General features: G+C 38.8%; 2 protein-coding genes across 7 annotated transcripts; one reads left to right on the forward strand and one right to left on the reverse strand.

Moving 5' to 3' along the window:
* Positions 1-761: 761 nt before the first annotated feature.
* Positions 762-8,781, reverse strand: mcidas (multiciliate differentiation and DNA synthesis associated cell cycle protein). The gene is made up of 7 exons (XM_005459819.4): positions 8,710-8,781; positions 3,229-3,301; positions 3,038-3,117; positions 2,498-2,552; positions 2,132-2,358; positions 1,641-1,751; positions 762-1,513 (listed from the first exon to the last, which is right to left on the reverse strand). Exons 3-7 carry the CDS (start codon positions 3,068-3,070, stop codon positions 1,070-1,072), a joined length of 870 nt encoding a protein of 289 aa, XP_005459876.1. The 5' UTR covers positions 3,071-3,117; positions 3,229-3,301; positions 8,710-8,781; the 3' UTR covers positions 762-1,069.
* On the forward strand, positions 7,607-20,179 carry tut7 (terminal uridylyl transferase 7). 6 transcript variants are annotated; one of them, XM_019365865.2, is made up of 29 exons: positions 7,607-7,761; positions 8,666-9,091; positions 9,211-9,365; positions 9,538-9,654; positions 9,775-9,952; positions 10,053-10,141; positions 10,524-10,575; positions 10,695-10,764; positions 10,888-11,014; positions 11,138-11,257; positions 11,383-11,517; positions 11,692-11,869; positions 12,394-13,112; positions 13,268-13,418; positions 14,182-14,268; positions 14,396-14,496; positions 14,778-14,835; positions 15,118-15,221; positions 15,312-15,401; positions 15,497-15,610; positions 15,858-15,932; positions 16,033-16,210; positions 16,366-16,413; positions 16,523-16,614; positions 16,728-16,843; positions 16,955-17,154; positions 17,216-17,304; positions 17,399-17,465; positions 17,986-18,257. In XM_019365865.2, exons 2-29 carry the CDS (start codon positions 8,686-8,688, stop codon positions 18,147-18,149), a joined length of 4,080 nt encoding a protein of 1,359 aa, XP_019221410.1. In that variant the 5' UTR covers positions 7,607-7,761; positions 8,666-8,685; the 3' UTR covers positions 18,150-18,257. The 6 variants fall into 6 exon arrangements, with proteins under 6 accessions (XP_019221410.1, XP_019221413.1, XP_005459875.1 ...); XM_019365868.2 differs by lacking the exon at positions 17,986-18,257 and adding an exon at positions 18,436-20,179 and having other exon boundaries at positions 7,608-7,761; XM_005459818.4 differs by lacking the exon at positions 17,986-18,257 and adding an exon at positions 18,436-20,179 and having other exon boundaries at positions 7,608-7,761; positions 17,280-17,304.
* Positions 20,180-20,185: the final 6 nt, after the last annotated feature.

The raw sequence follows: 20,185 nt of genomic DNA on the forward strand, positions 1-20,185 counted from the left end.
ATTTCAACAGTGAGGTGGAAGAAAGATTTTCAAAGGTCAGAAGGTAACATCCTCTTTAGATAAGTTAATCTCTTCTTCTTGGTTTAATTTCCTTTTTGTTTTGTTTTTGTCTGGTTTATGGTGGTTTGGGTTTGTTTTTTGTGTGTTGAATCTGATTTTCTGTTTGTTTGCTTTTTTAGATAGATGAAACAGCTAAAGTCTTTCCCCCTGGGTATACTGTTTATACAACTATTGTGTTAGCAGTCAGGTTCATAAGAGTGATAAGTCAGGAAATACAGCCCAAAAAAGAGAGAATCTGTTTAAATTTCCAAAAAGGATTTAACCCTCTCAGGCTCAAATTAAGTTTTAGTTACAGGAAAAATCTGATATTTGGGGAAAATTATCAAAAAAAAAAAAACCTCATAAAATATGTATGTGGGGTAATCAGGTTGTTAGTTTTTAACTGTTGCAAATCGGCAACGCCTGCCTCGAGGGGGATAAACAAGGATGTTGGCTGTACTACATCATTGCTCTGTCCCCTCTTTCAGGCCACACAGTCACTCAGACAGAGACAAAGCCCCTGCTTCTTAAAGCAGGTCATAGGGTTACATTTGTTTCACTGCTCAAACAAGGAAAGTTCACAGTTTATTTCCATTTGCCTAATTATCACCTAAGCTCCCTTATCATCTTTAAAAAAAAACTTGAGTCAGCTACATGAAAATGTACACATTGTTTTACAGTTTTAAAAACATTTTTATTTCCAAATATGTAAAATCATTGGCATTTTCCAGGACAAAGAATATAACGTGAGATGCAAACATAAACAAATATTAAACTATGTAAACCAAAACGCAATGTAAACAACAGCTTGGGCAGTTTAATTTCCTTTGTTAAGCACCTCTTCTCTGAATGATTAGCTTTCAAGCTACCTGAGGAAGACATCACTGAATCATTTACAGATATCACTATAGATTATAAGTTAAGCATTAACAGTTGCAGCCCACACATACACTTCTGTCCAGCCAACAGAATTAGGGCATCTGCATAAGAGCCACATAACAACTCCAGCTTTATTTGCTAATCTCTCATTTCAACTTTGTTTGGGAACCCAGCGAAAGCGGTATCCTCCTTGCTGAGTCCTTGAGGTAAAGGCATGTCCATGAGGAAAGACCTGAGTTCTTATAGTGCTGTGTTCTCTGACAGAGGTTCTAAAAGATGAGACACTCTCACCAGCTTCTGCTGCATCCACAGGCATGTTGTTGTCTTTAGCTATGGATGTCTGCAGGCCTGAGAATGCACCATACATGCATATAGCCTTTGATTCCTGTTGCAGCCTTGTTTCAGTAGAGCTGCTGTGAAGTACAGCATTGCAGCGTGTGCTAATATCCCTCAACATGTCCTCCACTGAGTCAGAGGATTCAGTTTCATAACCTTCATCCAGCCGTTGTCGCTTACAAGGACTCAGTGAGGTTTTATCACCACCATAAGGCATTACTGGTTCTTTTACATTTGAGTCTCTGACTGTCATCAATTTCTGAAAGAAAATGATCCAAATTAAAGACTAGTAACAAGTTTGAAACACAATTTATGACAATACAACCAAGAGGTTACATCATATACATGATAAATACTGATTTGACTTCTCTCATTTCTGAACTTACTTCAAGCACAGAAGCTAGGTGCTTTGCTCGACTAGCCAGCTGCCTGAGGTGAAGGTTTCTTTCTTCAAGACAATCAATCTCGTCTTGTTGCCTTTGGAGGGACTCGTGGAGCTGCAAACACACAAAGCAAAATATTTTCTGTAATGTGGTCATCTTTAATAATTATTTCACTTTTTCATTTTGGCATAACTAAGTTTGTGTTTAGATGTGGACAAACAGTTATTTCAAATGTACCCTTAATTTACCTATACATGTAGGTTTTCCACAAACTCTCCATTGTATACCTTTTAAACCAAACTAGGTTCTGATCAGGATAAGGTCTTGGATATTATAGCAGGTAAATAGGTTTATATAACTAAATAATTAATATAATTATAATTTTTAACAATTATAATTTTACGATTTAGATCCATTATAGTCCAAATTACATCAAACTTTGTATCATCATTTACATCATTTACATTGTGCAGTAATGCTCCATAAGACCTTACCTGTTTGCTGACTGCTAAGCTATGTCCCAGTGCCTTTCCATGACACTCTGCTATCCCTTTCCAGGAATCTCCATCCTGGGCAGGTGGGTTGCCTGTTTCTGCAGATGAGTTAACCAGACTGTCTCCTGGTGAAAGGTTGTGCTGAGGGGTGAGGGGAGGTATAACATATCCTTGAAAAGGTACCAGCTCAGCTGAAGACAAACTGCTCTCCAGGGTTGTAGGCGAAGCTGACAGAGAAGACAAGAACCCAAGGACTTAGCCAACGTGATTTTGGAGGTGCACGATTTTAACTGTATTCATGTCAATATAAAAGTAACAATAGCGATGAGCAGCACCCCAGCTGTGTGGAAGGTTTAGTTTTCTCACCTGCCATGAAATCCAGCCCATATTCTCCAAAATCCTGGTTATTTGCATCCAATTCCTGTGTAGAAATAAAAATGACAATCGGCATTTATCAGTATTTCATATAAACAATTCGTTTTAAAAAACGAAAAAGAAAAACGAAAAGGTGCATAGCAGTTTTACCTGAAAATCCCACCAGGAAAAATCAGGGCAATACGATGTTAAAGCAGAAAATGTATTCGTTGTCATTTCAGTCAATATGTTTTCGTGTTGTCGCGTTATGAGCTCACGCTTGTCTGTGTCAGCTCGTGGAAAAAGGCTGGACCATTTTCTAGCCTGTGTGTCATGAGTTAAGTACAATGACATTCGTGTAGGATTCCAGCACATCGTGTCAAACATTAACAGAGTGATCCAGACCTGCACCTCTGCTCACCATCCTACATCTCCATCCGTCGGGAAGATGTTGCTGATTCACATGGCTACATTTAAGCTATACCGTTTACGTGGAGATGTGACAAAACTGATGTCCATTTTTTTAAAGAACATTTCGGTTTTTTCTCTCACCTGACAGCCGAGGGAGTCTCTCTCCTGTCTCATAGAGGATGCACCCTCTTCCAAATCATCCCATGCAATTGTTGAGAAAGCTGTGACAGAAGAAAACAGTGGAACCCCTGAATGCATTTATGCGCTCAAAGTGACTTTAAACTTAAAGGCACTAATCCTGAAATTCAGCCATTGTGTCAGGGTGAGCTTACCTTGTTCGATGATACATGGAAACTCAACATACACAGTGACGGGACTGCTGCTTCTTGGCACAAGCACTTTATCCTGTGGGTAGAAAACACTATAAAAGTCTTTCCCACTGCACAGAGAAGCTCTGTGTTTTGTGAAAAGGCAAATATTTCAAACCGTTTTGTTTGTGACAGCGTTCGTCCATTTTTGCCTCACTTGATTGGGACAAATACCATCAAACGTTTTTCCGTCTCTTTGCATCTCGATGAGCTAAGCTCCGTCTGCAGAACTAGGGGGGCATGATTTGATTTAGAGCTGATATACTCGACGTTCTCCCGGTCTGTGTTTCTTCATGCCGCGGTTTCACACTTTCGATCCAATCAAATGCACCTATTTGGTCTCCAGGGAGTAACAGCGTCCTCGGAGATTAAACGGGTGCAGACTAACGGTTTTCTGGTCTGAAGTGTAACAGTGGTGCCGCGCGTAACGGCGCCATTAGGCTACAGCAGGTGTTCCTTGCCTCAGACCTGCTTTCTTTGAGCATTCAGCTAGATAGTCCCTGGGCCAGATGCTGGCTATGGTTTCTTTTGGACATATTGATATGTTTAGAAAAATGCCTTAGGCTCATGGGTCATTGTATGGCGTACACAAACAATAGAAGTTGTGCAGGCTGAGCGTCACAAAATAAAGTCGCCAAAATATCTTATTTTATAATTATATATCGTAATTATTATTACATATTTTATGTAATTATAAATAAATCCTCATCAATTTATTTAATAGCATTCTGCGACCAGAACAGTCAGTGCGTAATTTCCATATACTGTGCGTAAAATATCTAATTAGCTTAGGTACAATCCTTCTGCTACACTTAAAGATCACGGGAAAAGGAAAAGGGCAATTACAGCCGACAGCTCAGTAAACAGTCGTGACAAATGCCTCTATTAGTAAACAAACAAGAGTACACTTAACGCAGAATACACCTGTGTGGTCGACACTGTGTCAGCAGGTCGAGCTGCCACGCGTAATGGATTATCAGATAAAGCCCCTCGATTGACCAAACTGGGTTGGCACAATTCGGTTTCACATAATATGGCCAAGGGTAAACAAAAAACGAGGGTAAACTGACCTCCAGGCAAACAAGCACAATAGCCCGTGAGCCCCAAGAGTCAGTACTTTGAGGAAAGTAACAGGGTCTTATCCTCACATTTACAGCACTTTCATACCACGTGTGTGTTTCTCTGTGTGTGTGTAGGGTGGGGGGTATTAGATTTATACCTGTAAAAAACATGTGCTTTCTGGAGTGACATTCTGTCATCAGTCATTTAATACTGCAGTGCTTTGAAAACTGAGACTCCACTTCCACGTCTATTAAAACACAAAGAATTTGCAAACAGACATTCAACTGCTTTTTCTCAGGTGTCATGATTACTTATGCATGTAATCAAGGCAGATTTTTATGTTTTCAACTCACATGTATTCTTTAAGTTGTCATTTTAATTTATTTTATTCTGTTTCATATGATAGTCAAAATTATTTTAGCTGCATTCTTTGTAGTAGCTCACACTTCGTGTGGCACATCTTGCTTCAACCATAAACTCTGAAATGTGCTTTACAAAGGTTTATTTACTTGACTGCATATAGTTGATTTATTTCAACAGTTAACATAAGTTGCAATGAAAAAAAAACTTAATTTTGCACAATAAGTTGAGAAACTGGGACAAATGCATTTGCAGATGATTTTAATTAATTGTAGCAATCAATTCATTACAACACAGTTTCCTTCATTAAAGATGTTCCAAAAGTGACAAAACTCATAAACCTGCAACAAATAAACTGGCATACAGAGGATTCGGACTTTTAGTTAAAAAATAATGAAAAATAAAAATTATATTTCAATATATTTCATAATTATATAGTAAATTATCTTAAATAAATAAAAAGCAATACTAAATCATAAGCATCCTGTAGCTGTAAACAGTTGACTGTCTATGAGGTATGTATAAGTAAAAGTAGGTCTGCATAAACACAAGACTTTTGAGCACCGAAGCCCTCAAAACAGATATCTTATCCCGATTTCTTTGTTTAAAATATAACACTATAACCCAAAATTAAAGGGGAATTTAAATTGCTGTTATCAAAATAGTCACACTCATGTAGTCACATAGTAGACATCACATCCAATGTCTCCAGGTTTAATGACACCAACAGCTTCAGGTTGTCTTTGCATTCCTGCACTAGACCCTGTTTGTAGCTCTCATCCTTCATTGCTAGTGAGTCTCCCTCATAATGCTGAGAATTGTCAGATGGCTGAAAAGAAACTGACTGTGTGCATAGTTCATCCACAAAACTGTCCCACTGATCTCCGTGTGAATGGATGGTTTCATGCTCAGGAAGACCTCGATCACTTTTCAGTAACTCACTAGCTACTCTCAGTGCACAGCTGGCAGTCAGTGATGGAGGGTATTTGTTGAAAGCATAGTCTGCAAGAGTCAGCTCACAAACGTTTTGTGCAAGGTTGCTGCACTGCCTGGGCATTTTTGTGTCAGGATTCATGCTTGAAAACCTGTCATCACCTTTGTTCCCAGTCAATAGCTGTGAGGCCTCGATGCAGTTGGTGTAATAGTCTAGAAAAAAGGCCAGGGTGGGTGCAGAGAGGCGGAAGTTAAGACGAAGCAGGATGAGACACTCGAGGTTGCAGAGCTGCTCTTTGGTGAACACATCACAACACAATGACAAGAGATGGCTGATTCGTGGTGAGAACACCTCCACCTGCAGAGGACAAAGAAAAGGATAGTAGAATGATATCCAAAAACACAAACCGTCTGCTCCACAAGCATACCGCACACGAAAAGACAAACCTGTTTACTGGCTAGGAGAAGTGCGGTGACACCAAGGAGCTGGAAGCAATCAGCAGCAACAGGCGTGGAGGCCAGAAACCTGTCCATGATGTTCACAGCCAAGCAGCAACACTCGAAAGACAGACGGAAATGTTTGTGCACAGGGATGAGCCAGCTGACCAGCTTACACCGGGACTCTGCTGTCAACTGTTAGTAAAACACACACTCATCAAAATAAAAACTTTTCACTTTTAGTGACCTTGGTTCTTAAAAATGATGTGCTTGCCTTCTCTTAATGTACAGCAAGGTATAAGGCATTTCACAGTACAGTAGCCAACATATTATCAGTAAATAGTCCTAAAATCGTCATGTATTCTGCATCTCTGGTGTTTCTTTAGTTGAACAATTGAACTAATTAGTAACTGGAAGTCACTCTCACTGGAAGATTTAACTATCTGCCTTTAAACAAAAGGAGTGAATTACCATTTCAATTTATATGACACAAATATATTTGGATTTTTTTTTAAGTAGCCTAATAAGTCAAAAAGTACAAGTTTACGTCTAACACTTCATTTAGTTCCAAGCTGTAAGTGTCTTACTTGCGGTTGGCGTGCCAGGCTTTTGCAGGGATGAAACTGCGCCTCTTTCTCCCTTTGGATCATAAACCCGATGTCTCCGTACTGAAGGTACCAGCTGCAGAGTTGCCCTGCAACAGGTTTTTGTGACATGAGCAGGGAAATCTCATTCTTAGCTGGGGATGAAATCGGAGAGCATGCCAAATCTTCTTCAAAACCAGAGTCTCTTAATTTGGACACGAGTTTCTGTTTTCTATTCCGAGCAGTTTGGCGCTGTTGAGCCAGCGTGAGAGTTTCTGGAGAAGGAGAGGTGACGTTCATTCGGCTCCTTTTGAAAACACTGTCGAAATCACCTTCACCGTTCTCAAAAGACACCATCTCCAGTGTCTGATTAGAGCCGGTTTGCACACACGCTGTTAGTCCAGCGACTGCGTATTTAGGCTACTGAGAGCAGTGCGTCCACAGCAGCAGTCTCCTGGATGCTGGTTTCTGGATTTAGAGGGGAGTTCTCTCTGATGACGTCAGTTTTCGCGGGGTCTTCCCCGCTCAGGCAGCTCACGGCTCTCCTGTGACCCCGGGCAACCAAAGCTAAACAATCTAATTAATTATCCTGAACCATATGTTAAACTTTTAAGTCTATTACACGAGAGAGAGAGAGAGAGATTAAAAGACAATAGATGACTTGCCCTTTAACTTGTTGCAGAAAAACATTAAATTACTTGGGCTTATTATTTTATAGAAACCCTACATATGAAATGTTCACATGTGAAATGTATATGAAATAGTTTACATATGATACATGTATTTTTCTTCTTCTTGTTCTTCCTATAATCATGCTAACATCAGAAAATTATTAACAACAATAACAACATTATAATTTCAATTTTACTACCAAAATGTGACCAGTGTATAAAGTTCTTAATATTCACGATGTTTTTATAAGTATTAAAAATTAAATTTTTGTGCAATATATCACAAGCTTTTTTTTCTTCCTTTTTTTGCGGTGGGCGGAACACGGCCTCTGACGACTAGAAAATAAACGGCTCCTATGTCACCTTTCAAACTCTAGTGCAAGACAAGAGAGCGTGCCAAGTCAGAACTGAACAAGGCTTCAACTATGTCCTCTGTGCACTAGCGGGAGGTATTTTGATGAATTTAATAATACACGTGTATAGTAAAAGCTAGCGTGTAATTAATGGCTGCCTTTATCTCAGCTGTAGGCTGGGCAGCTCGACAAAAACTGCAAGAAACAGGGACGATAGCCGCTGCTAGCTGTTACCCTTAAGTGCCTGTGCTAGCAAGCTAAGTATGTGTAGCTAACGTTAGCATTGCTGTAACTGTGTGTCAGCAGGAGCTAACAAGTGCGGTTACTAGCACTTATTTGTTGACGAGTTGTAAGGCACTGAGGTGGCAAAGTTATAAACCGGCAACTCGAGGAAGTAGAAGAAGTAACAGTAGAGTCAAATAATAACGCTGCTGAAGCTAGGTAAGCTAGCTAACGTCTACACCATGTCATAATCTCACAATCGTGTAGTTTGGGTTAGCCTTTACGTGTGCGCAAACTATTTCAGCTAACTAAGCGGCTGTGTTATACTAAAAATAGTGACGTAAAAATGTTGACACTTAAAACACGTTTTTGTTTTTTAATTTTTATTTTAGAAATGTCAGCGTTCATGGCCATTAAAAAAGGGTTAACTGTTAACCCGAGTTTGCAGAAGTCACCCGCTACCTATTGGCTCAGCATTTTCGAGCAGGTGCTGAGCTGCAAAAAAAAAAAAAAAAAAAATGCGGCATCGCCTAGATAAGTTGTGCAACAGTCTGGTATGGATTACATGACAAGTTGTGAAAATTGTGAGCAGTTACAACCAATATATGTTTTTCTACATGCCAAAATAAAATGAACTGAAGTGGGACACTGCTTCTTCAAACAAGGGACTTCTGCCAAACGCAGAAGTTTGGCAGGTCTCTTGTAACACAGTTTGTGTCAGTGCTGTTTTGATTACATAAGGACTATTACCACATTAACTGGACATTTTATCTTGCAGTTTTAGCACAACAGTGTATCATGGAAAACTTGGGCAGGCCTTACCGGGCTAAGCAAGGTGGCAGGGAGAGGGGGTCGGCAGCAGCAGCGGCAGAGAAGGGAGAAAGCTGGTGGATGCAGGACCAGGTGCGAGGGCAGAACTTCAGATCAGATGGAGGCCAGCAAGCCAAGAAAAATCAAGGTGGGCCTTACAGGGCCAGCCCTAAGAAGGGAGGACTGGGGCCCCTAAGCCACTCTCCTGGTGGATTAAGAGGAGGCCACAGCCCCTCACAGAGAGATGATGTCCGGTGGTTCTCAGGTCCTCAGGAAGATAACTGGAGAGAGCGCTCGCAGCAGAGCTGGAGGAGGGGTATGCAAGGAGAAAGTCCAAAGGAGGACAGGGAACAGGGAAGGAGAGAAGCCACGGATGATGGTTCTCAAAAGTCAGGTAAGGGTTTGGAAATCAGTCTCTGCAGAAGGAATGAAACACTTTCAGCTTTATCACTAAGTCTATGTTGAAAACAAACTAGAAATTCATACTTCCCCCTGCATTTCTCATTTTCAAAGGCAAAAGACGGCGTAACAGAAACAAGAAGAAAGCTTTTGCTGAAGAGAACAGGGGTCTTGTGATTGAAGAGTCCACACTCTCAAACAAAGAGCTGCGCAGCCCACGGCAAGCAGAGAGGCGGCTTAACAGGGACGAGATCTACAGCATAAAGAAGGTATAGACCCCAAAAGTCATAAGAGTGATTTAAAAACTAAAAAAAAAATCCATTCTCTTTGTAACCAGACTTTCTTCAGTGACGTAATGTTTGAGTTGTTTGGTGTAGGTGATTTACAGATATTTCTAACAGTGTAATTGTTTTGTATGTGTGTGTTGTTTAATTGCTTCAGAGGTCCCACAGCAACCCTGCTGCTCTTTACAACTGTGCCCTGTGTGATGTTCTCCTAGAGTCTGTATCTGAAGCTTACAAGCATATTCGGGACAAACGGCACAAGAGAAGGGCCAAGGTTATTTTACATTTACCATATATAGATTGTGTTACTGTGTTGCTATTGTGGAGTAGTAGTTTTTATGCATTAAAGGCTGTGATTAAGACCCCTTTCCTGTATTTGCATGTTGGCTTATAGGAGCGACAAGAGCAGCTGATGCTGACTGAGATCCTGCCTCCTAGTCCAGAACAGATCAGTGCAATAAGTGCAGTACTAGATGGTGTTGTCCAGGAACATGGTCTGAACGACCTGGACGTTGAGAAGAGACAGTGTGTTGTCTCCACCATGCAAGATCTCCTCCTGTCTGTCCTGCCTGGTAAGACACATAAAGAGGAAAGTTCACGATATACAACAACTGTACTCTTTCAATATTATTAAAATCGTAGCAATATTTACCAGCTTTCTCTCATCTGTAGAGGTCCGACTCAGGCTTTATGGATCATCTTGCACTAAATTTGGATTCAAGGATTCTGATGTCAACATTGACATTCAGTATCCAACTCACGTGAGTAACACAGTGTGAGTTCATGATGTGTGATACAATTTTATTTTATTTTTATGTTAATTTTATAATGATATTAAAGTTATAAAACTGGAGGCCTGTCAGAAGGATAATTGGTAATGGAAAAGCCTTTCATCTGCATGTATATGTTACAAGTTACATGGGTTTAGGGTGACATTATTTAAGGTTACAAATACAAGAAAGCAAAAGTATTAGTATATGGCAAAGACGTGGGGGTGTGGATGGGGAAAATATGCTTTCACTTGATTTTTAGATTTCACAAGTTGTGTTGTGTATGTTGTGCTTGTAGCATGCACCATAATTATGTTCTTTTTTATATTGTATTTATGCTGTATAAAGGCTTTGAAATGGAATGTATTCACAGATGCATCAGCCAGATGTCTTGATGTTGGTTAAGGAGTGCCTCTCTGTGAGCTGTGAGTTTTATTTTCATTTTACTGTAAGAGTCTTGAAGAAATGTTTCAGACGTGGTGAAGTCAGTCATGTGCTTGAGTGTCATGGAAAGTTTAAATTGTTTGTGTTGTGCTATTCTCAGCTCTGTTTGTTGAGATGGAGGCTGATTTTCATGCCAGGGTGCCTGTGGTCATCTGTAAAGAGAGAAATAGGTCTGTGTCATTTGCAGTTACATGGGTTTTTCTTGCCTGTGAGAAGATAATATTAACAGTACTCATACCACAAGAGCATAAAACTCAAAATTAACTTCTTTTTTTCCCCTCCCTCCTCAACAGTGGCCTAATCTGCAAAGTTAGTGCAGGGAATGAAAACGCGTTCCAAACCACCACATATCTTTCTGCCCTGGCAACTCAGGAGCCTCTCCTCATGCCACTGGTTTTGGGCTTCAGACGCTGGGCCCGGGTATGTTTCTAGTAGACAAAGACTTGTTCCTCACATTAGCAAAGGCATCAAAACTATTCATTCCATTTTTTTGTTTTTCAAAGTTGCATTTGTTCTTAACATCATTCTTGGCTTTCTGTTAAGATCTGTGAAATTGATCGTGCAGAAGAGGGGGGTCTACCACCATACCTCTTTGCCCTTTTGGTTATCTTCTACTTACAGAAGCGCAAAGAACCTCTCTTGCCTACCTATTTCAACCAAGATGTAAGTCTTTATTTTTATTTCCATCCCTAAAAATAAATTTAAAAAACATATTAGTTTGCTTTTACTTATTGGCTCTTTTTAGGGGTTTTTGGAATAAACTAATGCAAACATCTGCCTATCTTTAGATTAAGGTGTTTTCTCTCAGCCGGCTGTCAGACTTCAACCTTACGCATATAGAGGATGGGTATTTACACTGGGCCTACACCCCTTCCTCCAAGGAGTCATCTCAACCAGCAGAAGGCAACTCCATAAAGGGGAAGGTAATCATGAAGATGGACACACATAAATAAACTGAAAGACTTCCAAAGCACAGAAAATATAATTCTGACTTTTATTTGAAGACATGTTTTTTTTAAAAAAAAAGGCTGTTAAATAAATTGAAAACTTGAGTGATACTTTTTCAGACTCGTAGTAATTATAAGGCTGTCTTGCAGGTTCCGCTGGTGTTTCAGAGTCCTCATCCACCAGTGGAAGTTGGACTTCTTTGGGTTGAAATGCTTCGCTTCTATTCCCTGGAGTTCATCATGGCTGACAATATAATCAGTGTGCGGACTGGTGCTGTCCTCTCCAGAGAGATGAAAGACTGGCCTAAAAAGCGCATCGCTGTAGAGGGTCAGAAGCTTTCTCTTATGTTAGAATCATTTTCATGTCTTGATACTTCTGTAAGAAGAAGTGGTCACACAAAATCTGTTTTATTGGTGCTTATTTCTCCGTTGATTCTGTCCAAACCTAGATTTTTATTTCTGTTTGATTCATGCATTAAAGCAGTGGTTCTCATACTTTTTCTTGCATACCCTGCTTCAGAAGTTGGAAAAGTTAACAACCCACAGTTTTGTTTTGTTTTTTTTAGTTTTTTTTTTATAAGTCATTAACTATTAATTGTAGTTTTACTTGTAAAATTTTAAGTGTAATTTTGCTTAAAGCTCAGTGCAACATAATCAACAAACTGTTGTATAACCCTTATCCCACCCCCACCCTTTGAAAAGTTATTAATTCAATTTAACCCCCCACCTCCCCTCCCCTCCCCGAACCTGGTTGTTTGTGTCCAGTTGCAGTGGCTGAGGTGTGTTTGAGAACCACTGTGATGAAGAGACTTCTTTTATGTGTTCTAATGTTTACAAATGGTTCTGTTTCAGACCCATTTGCCGTGAGGAGAAATGTGGCCCGCACAGTGAACAGCCAGCAAATGTACGAGTACATCCTCCACTGCCTCAAAACCACATACAAGTACTTTGCACAGTCACTCAATACACCAGCTGCTAATCACAAAAGAGGACTGAAGGGAGGATACGTTCAAGGGGCCAATGCTAAGGCTTTGAGTGACGAGAGTGTGTGCATGTCAGATTTCAGTAATCTCAGCATTCATTCAAAATATACGAGCCAATCTAAAGCTGTAGAAAATGGCCCTGAGGACTCTGATTGCATTATTGAGGAAGAGGAGGAAATTGAAGAATTCAGTGACTCAGATGAAGAGCGGGAAAAAGAAAAAGTGGACTTGGGCAAAAGCAGCCTTTCAGAGGATGAGGATGACGAGGACGAGCAGGATGATGACATAAATATTGATGTCGACATGCATAACAGACACCACCTGGACAGCTTCACCATAGAGGATGAAGAGATTTTCCTAGTGGACGAGATCTCAGGGGAGGAGCTTTTGTCCGATGAGGAGGGTCCAGATTTGGACACACCTGGTTCAATGGATGAGGAAGAGGAGGAAGAAGTGGATTTGGCACCTGTCAGTGTTTCTCTTCTACCGTCAGAGGATCAAATTAAAGATGAAACACCAGGAAATAAAAGTGAAAAACAGAGCAGACCATCTTATGAGTTCACCAAGCAAGCTTTCACCAGAGGAAAGGTAAGTTCACCTTCACTTGTCATCAGTAACTGGCAGCATTTGCAATTGTCTAATTTGATTAAACAAAAAACACATAACATTTTAAAGTTGTATGGTAAAGATTTAGGTTGTAAGTGAGGAAAACTATATGTTTAACTTCTTTCAATATCACATAGTCCCACATGGTCGTGTGCAGCTTGTGCAAACGTGATGGACATTTGAAGAAAGATTGTCCAGAAGATTTCAAGAAAGTGCAGCTTGACCCCTTGCCCCCAGTAACACCAGAGTTTCTCAGTGTCCTCAACAAAGTCTGTGAGCAGTGTTACAGTGAGTATTATGGGGTTGTTAAGTATTTTGATTCAGATGTGATGCTCTTAATGTGAGGACATGTAACCCTTACCTGTATTGTGATGTCATATTTCTACTCTTGCAAATTTTAGTAATGCATACAATGACAAAAATATACAAATGTATTTAAAATGGTTGGAAAAAAAAAAGTTTTTGTCAATGGTGTGAACAAGTTTTAAAAAATGAGGCTCATGCAAACATTTTCATACTGTTGGACTCAACAAACTCTTAATTGTTGCAGGTTCCTCGTTTCAACTTAATGAAGTCCACCTGTTCATGGTTTTTTGAATTCTAATCATTAGTACTTATGCAAAATTTTATGTAAGATTTAATTAGTGCTTTGGAAGAAAACAGAGATGTAGCAGTATCAGTGGTTTTAGACTTATATGGTAAAATTTATGTGAGTTTAAGGTTTAAAACGCGGGATGAGAATATGTTAAACTTTGAAGTGTTAAAATGGTACACAACTCTAAAAAGAGCTTAATGCAGGTGCACAAAGTGTATAGCATCTACTGGACCTCAGCTTATGTGAACTGTTTTTTGAAAAATAATTTTGTATATATTTGATATACTAGTTAATTTTAGTTAGTTATCATAATATGTCTAATTGGCAAGTTCATATATAATAAAGTTATTTCCTGAGTCCTGTTGTAAAGCCAGTTAAGACTACTTTTGGTTGAACAGTGCTTGTGTCCAGTAAATGACTTGGTCACTAAATATCATTCATTCATTTATTTTTAAGGTGATTTCGCCCCAGATGAACTGGAAGTGGGTGTAAGAGAGTATATCCTTCAAGACCTTGAGGTTTTCGTGAGAAGACAGTTTCCTGGTGAAGTCTCTTTTAATATTTTTTTTTTTTTTTTTTTTTTTTTGTTCCCAAAATTGAATTGGCATGATGATGCATCTAAATGATTTGGTTAACAAATCATGTGTTGATTATTTATTTTAAATCACAGGTGCTCAATTACAACTGTTTGGCTCATCCAAAAATGGCTTTGGATTTAGACAGAGTGACCTAGACATCTGCATGGTGTTGGAAGGACAAGAAACCATAGATGTGAGTTACCAATAATTCTTTATCATTTAGTTTTGCTTCTGTTCGTCAGGAAACCAGCTGCAGTTGGTCTTTAATTTACACCAACTGTATTTATCAAGCCTCTAATGACAACTTGAAGTTGATGTTTTCGATTTGCTGATATGCTTGAAGAATAAATTGGTAATATTATTTTACTTGGAGGCAAGTTGCCCTTATTCCTTTTCATTGCTATGCTTGAATTACTTATTATCTAGCATAGCTGGAGTTATTATTAAATCATGTTTGCCTTCATTCCATCATAGGATATTAACTGCATCAACGTCATTGAAAGCTTGGCAAGATCGCTAAAGAAACACCCAGGTAAGACATAGTAGCTGTGGTACGAAACTGACATTCATGCACTTTATTTTGTCTGCAACCAGGCACTGTCACTTTTGATCAAATGACAACAAACGTCTGGTTTTAAGAGATTCTAAGGTTCTAATTTAATCTTTAAAATAATTCACCTTAAAAAATGTTGCCTACCTATTCACATTAATGGGAAATGCATTAAGCTGAAATAAATTGTCACTGGATAAAGTTCTTATCTTTCCCATAAGTGCCAGTAATGCCATTATGTATCCACATCTGTTCTGTCATCAGGTCTGAGGAACATCCTTCCCATCACTACAGCAAAAGTACCCATTGTGAAGTTCTACCATGTTCGCACTGGCTTGGAGGGAGACATAAGCCTCTACAACACACTGGTGGGGCTCTTTTTGTCTTTGTGTGTATTTAAAAATAAGAAAATGTGCACCTTTTGAAATTTGCAGTTTCTGTTTGGGTTTTTTTCTCAGGCCTTGCACAACACCCACCTGCTAGCTACATATGCTGCAATTGACAGAAGAGTGAAGATCCTCTGTTACGTTATGAAGGTTTTTGCCAAGGTGAACGTGCTTTACAGACTTGTGACTAAGACATCTTTAAGTGTTCTTGCTATTGTATTGTTCAACATTAAATGTTGTTTCCACTTCCATTACAGATGTGTGACATTGGAGATGCTTCACGTGGTAGCCTCTCATCATATGCCTACACCCTCATGGTGCTGTTCTTCCTTCAGCAGAGAAACCCACCAGTTATCCCTGTGCTGCAAGAGGTACAGATGACTGTTTGAAAGAAGAGCCAATTTTATCCTTTTTACAAACAAGTTGCACATAGATGTGTGTTGATTTGGCTATGCGAGTGTAGTCTTAAATGCATTTATTCCCTAAAACTAAAACAACAACCTTATGCCTTCATTTGGATGAATTTGTCAACAAGTCTCTTTTTAGTAGGTATGTAATGTATTTCACAATATCGTGTGTCTAAGCTTACAGACAGCTTGACTGCTTGGTTTCTTGCAGATCTATGATGGGAAGAAGCCTGAAGTACTAGTAGATGGTTGGAATGTGTACTTCTTTGGTGATTTAAAAGCACTAGTGAGTATTTTGTATTTGATTTGTGCCTAAACAATATGGTTAATATAAATGTAAGACTGTGTCTTAGTAGCTCATCAATATCATCTTTTTCCACCTTCAGCCCAGTCACTGGCCACACTATGGGAAGAACACTGAGACTGTGGGGGAGCTGTGGCTTGGCCTACTCCGCTTTTACACTGAGGACTTTGACTTCAGAGAGCATGTTGTCTGTATCCGACAGCATGCCCGCCTCACCACCTTCAACAAGCAGTGGACGTCCAAATACATAGTCATTGAAGGTAGCCTTGTGTGAGACTATTGCTGCAGTGTATTGTACCTAATTTATTCACAATCAAATGTGTAATCTTTATTTGCTGAATCAAAGTAATTGTGTATGTCTGCTTGTGAAGATTTTTCAAGTTCCTCAAGTTCCTTTTCTTTGTCTTTGTTACAGACCCATTTGATCTCAATCATAATTTGGGTGCTGGTCTCTCGAGGAAAAGTAAGATGGATATAGATTTTTATTTTTCCCTTTTCTGTCATCTCAATGATTTTTCTTGCACTTTTCACTACTTAAAATGTGTATGTTTTTATTTTGGTCATCAAAACAGTGACAAATTTCATCATGAAGGCTTTTATCAATGGCAGAAGAGTGTTTGGAACACCCATCAGATACTTTCCTCCTGTGTATCCCAGTCAGATGGTCAGTATTTGTTTGAACATTACATTTTTATTTATTTTTTTTATTTTTTTTTATTATTGTGGTGATATTATCCAATCAGCACTAAAACTGTGTTTTACCTGCATCTTTCCCAGGAGTATTTCTTTGATCCTGAAGTGCTTACTGAAGGAGAAGTGGCTCCCAATGATCGCTGCTGTCGTATCTGTGGAAAGATTGGCCACTTCATGAAAGACTGCCCCCTGCGTAAGAAGTGGGTGTAATCTCAAGTATTTTGTCATAATATTTACTTACTCAAAAGTCTGTTAGCACCTTGCGTACCTGCCTTAATGTTAGCATTACATCGTCAATGATTTTGGCCCAGGTCTAAGCATAGAAGGGATTTGGAGAGAAGGCCAGAGTACCCACAAGACAAAGTGGATACAGCAGAGGAATCGAAGGATCAGGTCAGACACAAAAGTGAACACTGGCGGAAAAGGGATGGAGTGGATATCCGCTGCTGCTACCTATGTGGATCAACTGCCCACATCAAGAAGGACTGTCAGCTGTACAGAAGCCCTGCAGGTAAGTATCTGCAAGTTCACTTTAGGTTCTTTGAACTATGAAAAAAGTCATATACTTTCAGTGTTCACTTGTCATTTGGCAGGTAATGTGAAAATGGAGAATTATTCTTCTTCGCCCCACTTTAGGAATTTGCGAGAAACAGAGAAACAGGTATGTTGTATGTTTTCAGTCAACCTAAAATATAATTAATTCTGCTTTGTACACTTCTACACCTGTACATCTGTTGAGCTTTCTTTTATTTTAGGGTATACCTATACAAGAAGATAAGAAGAAGAGAAAGCAGCAAAATGTGATATTAAGTCCACAAGCAGGTAATTTAATTTCCTATACTTTTTATGCATGGGATCAGATGTCTCAAAAACCTATACTATTAGCACTATGTAGCTGATTTTAACATGTATTTGATTTATTTTGTTTTTAAATTGAAAGTAATTTAAACTATTTGGGCCCAACTAGTCCAAAATAATAATAGCAACTACAGAAAAGCATACAGCTATTTATTATGTTACATCTTCATTAAGTTTAGTTACACCGCATTTGTACTTAATTGTGGATTGTTAGCCAGCATTGTCATCCAAGGATTACCTAAACTACAGTGAGCCTTTGTTTAGGTGTATATTGGCTAATTGGCACCCTATTTAAAAATGATGCTTTCCCAACATACATTTCTATCCGTAAAGCAGACATTTTGCCAACTTAATTTTTTTTATTTTTTTTTTTTATTTTTTAAACAAGAATTATCTGTAATTTATGGAGACAAAGTGCACTTTCAATTTTCAAAGAAATTGGACTTAGTTGACAGTGTATTTTTGCATTGGGTCAATTGTCTAGGGCTCATAAAGAGTGACGACGTGATTTCTATGCAGCAGGCTCAGATTCATCCATCTTTTTCTGGACTCTGGAGCAAACACTTGCTGATCTTTTTCCTCAAATGTAGCATTCTGGTCCTCATTTCATCTGTTGTTTTCCATGTGGTCTTAGAACACATTCTCTGAGTTATTGTACCTCGTATTGTTGCCTGAATATTTATTTATTTATTCATTTATTTATTTATTTATTTATTTTTTGTCTTGGTCAATAAAGCAATGTTCGGTTTGTCTGGATCAAGCAGTCTGCCCAGTTTTGTCACCTTCTTAATATACTGTGTGTGGGTGGGGGGGGGGGTTTGTTTGGGTTTTTTTGTTTGTTTTTGTTTAGTTTTTTTTTTTTTTTAAAGTTGCTGTTGAGTTAGAAAATTGTGTTTGGAATAAATGTTGATGACTGCTTTCTGGTTTGTTTCAGGTAGTTTAGCCTGCCGAAATTTGGGTCGCTCTGGTCAGAGGAAGAGCCCAGTGGAATGAGAAGCAGCTGTGAATAAAAAAGAAAAAACTACGAGATTCTACTTTTGTCCAGGCAGACAGCAACCCAAAGTCCAGAAACCCTTAAATCTGAATGGTACTGTTGGGCCAATGGTAGCCCGTTCAAAGCCAAAGCCAGGACATCTTGACTTGAAGCCAAATAGGGCCTTTTTATTGTTGTGGGTTTTGTTTTTGTTTTTTCTCCCCCCAAAGCTCTCCTCCTGAGAGTTTTTTTTTTTAAAGCTTTCATTTAAGAAAAAAAAAAAAAAAAAAAAAAAAGAAGTTAAGCATGCATGTCATGTCTGAAATACTTTGCCAGTAAAGAGGTTTTCCTTTTCTTTTTTTTTTCTTTTCTTTTTTTTGGTGTGTGTGTATATATATAAATTTTACATTTAAAGCAATATTATTGCAAATTTGGTGTAAAATCTCTTAAAATTGGAATGTAAATAAGTGTCTCCTAGACAACTAATAGCTTAGATCTCAGTAGGGTATCTTTTGACATCATACTGTATCTTTAATGCTAAATTTTATTTTTAATTTTTTTGGTGGACACTTGGAGGCTCAACCGTCCTTTAATTTGGTAGATTTGGTTAACCAGTGTTTATAAACACTGTTACAGCTGTGAGTCAGATTGAAATGATAAACTGATTATGGTATTTGTCTGCTACTCAACATCAAAACGTCAAGGCTATTTCGCATTAAACCAAAAAGGTTTTAGTTCATACACGTTCCTTTTTTTCCCCTTAAGTGTTGTTTTAGAGATTGGGGAAAAGAAATACATGTTTCTTAATGGCAGTATACCTTTTTAATGGCCTGGATCTTTATTTTTTATTTTTTGTTTTGTAAATCATGTGTTTGTCCTCTGCACTGATGTCCATCGATCCATGTCTCTGGTGTTCTTGAAGACAGAACTACCTGCAAGGTGTCTCCATGTTTGTGTGCCTTTTTGTTAGAGAAACCACCATGTAGATATGTTTCTCAGGATCACAGTTTTATTCTGAGACTGCTGGTCCACTCAAGCTTCATGGATACATACTGCCCTAAAACTCCCTGCAGACGTTAGTAGAGGGACGGTAAAAGCTCATTACCTCTCAATTTTCTGTATGTCTTCACACTGCTAGGATGTGTTGTAATGATGGTAGAGGATCACATGCTTGAGGGAAGTTGGGTTAAAAACTTCCTGTGCAGACTCTTAAAATTTATATTTTAAAAAGGAAGAAGGAAAAAAAAGCTGTTCTGGCTGACTGCACACACTGCGCTCCAACTAGAGGTAATCTCAGTTAGTTCATTGGAGAGAGAGAAATGTATTTATTTGCCACAAAGGCTTCATTTCATTGTAATGTTGACACAGATTGGTAGCTGCACTGTGGGGTGGGTGGGTGTCCAGGCCCTTGGATTATGTTGCTGCTAGTTATGTCTCAAAGGCCTGCTTATAATTCAACGTATGTGGGGTGTCTGGCTTTATATCTTACTCTTGCTGAATTTTATATTAAAAAAATGTTGGTATTGTAATCATATTTCTTATTTTAAAGGATGTGTGCTTTAATTGCTTTAATACCAGCTGTATTTTTATTTTTACCAGGATTAAATGGAGGATTTAATTTGGTGTCAGGGACCCCTGATTGTGTTAGGAAAGATTTGCTCATGGTCCATTTTGTCTCAAAGAATTAAACTGAAATCAAATTCCAGTGTGC

The sequence above is a fragment of the Oreochromis niloticus genome, linkage group LG12 (assembly GCF_001858045.2).
Source record: "Oreochromis niloticus isolate F11D_XX linkage group LG12, O_niloticus_UMD_NMBU, whole genome shotgun sequence".
Lineage (NCBI taxonomy): Eukaryota > Metazoa > Chordata > Actinopteri > Cichliformes > Cichlidae > Oreochromis > Oreochromis niloticus.

Coding starts and splice junctions, on each gene's coding strand:
- mcidas (XM_005459819.4), bottom strand. CDS start 3,070: ATGAGACAGGAGAGAGACTCCCTCGGCTGTCAG. Junction 2,359..2,497: donor TGGGCTGGATTTCATGGCAG/GTGAGAAAACTA, acceptor CTTCTCTGTCAG/CTTCGCCTACAACCCTGGAG. Junction 1,752..2,131: donor GCTTAGCAGTCAGCAAACAG/GTAAGGTCTTAT, acceptor GTGTGTTTGCAG/CTCCACGAGTCCCTCCAAAG.
- tut7 (XM_019365865.2), top strand. CDS start 8,686: ATGGAAAACTTGGGCAGGCCTTACCGGGCTAAGCAAGGTGGCAGGGAG. Junction 9,366..9,537: donor AGATCTACAGCATAAAGAAG/GTATAGACCCCA, acceptor TAATTGCTTCAG/AGGTCCCACAGCAACCCTGC. Junction 15,222..15,311: donor TAAGCCTCTACAACACACTG/GTGGGGCTCTTT, acceptor TTTTTTTCTCAG/GCCTTGCACAACACCCACCT.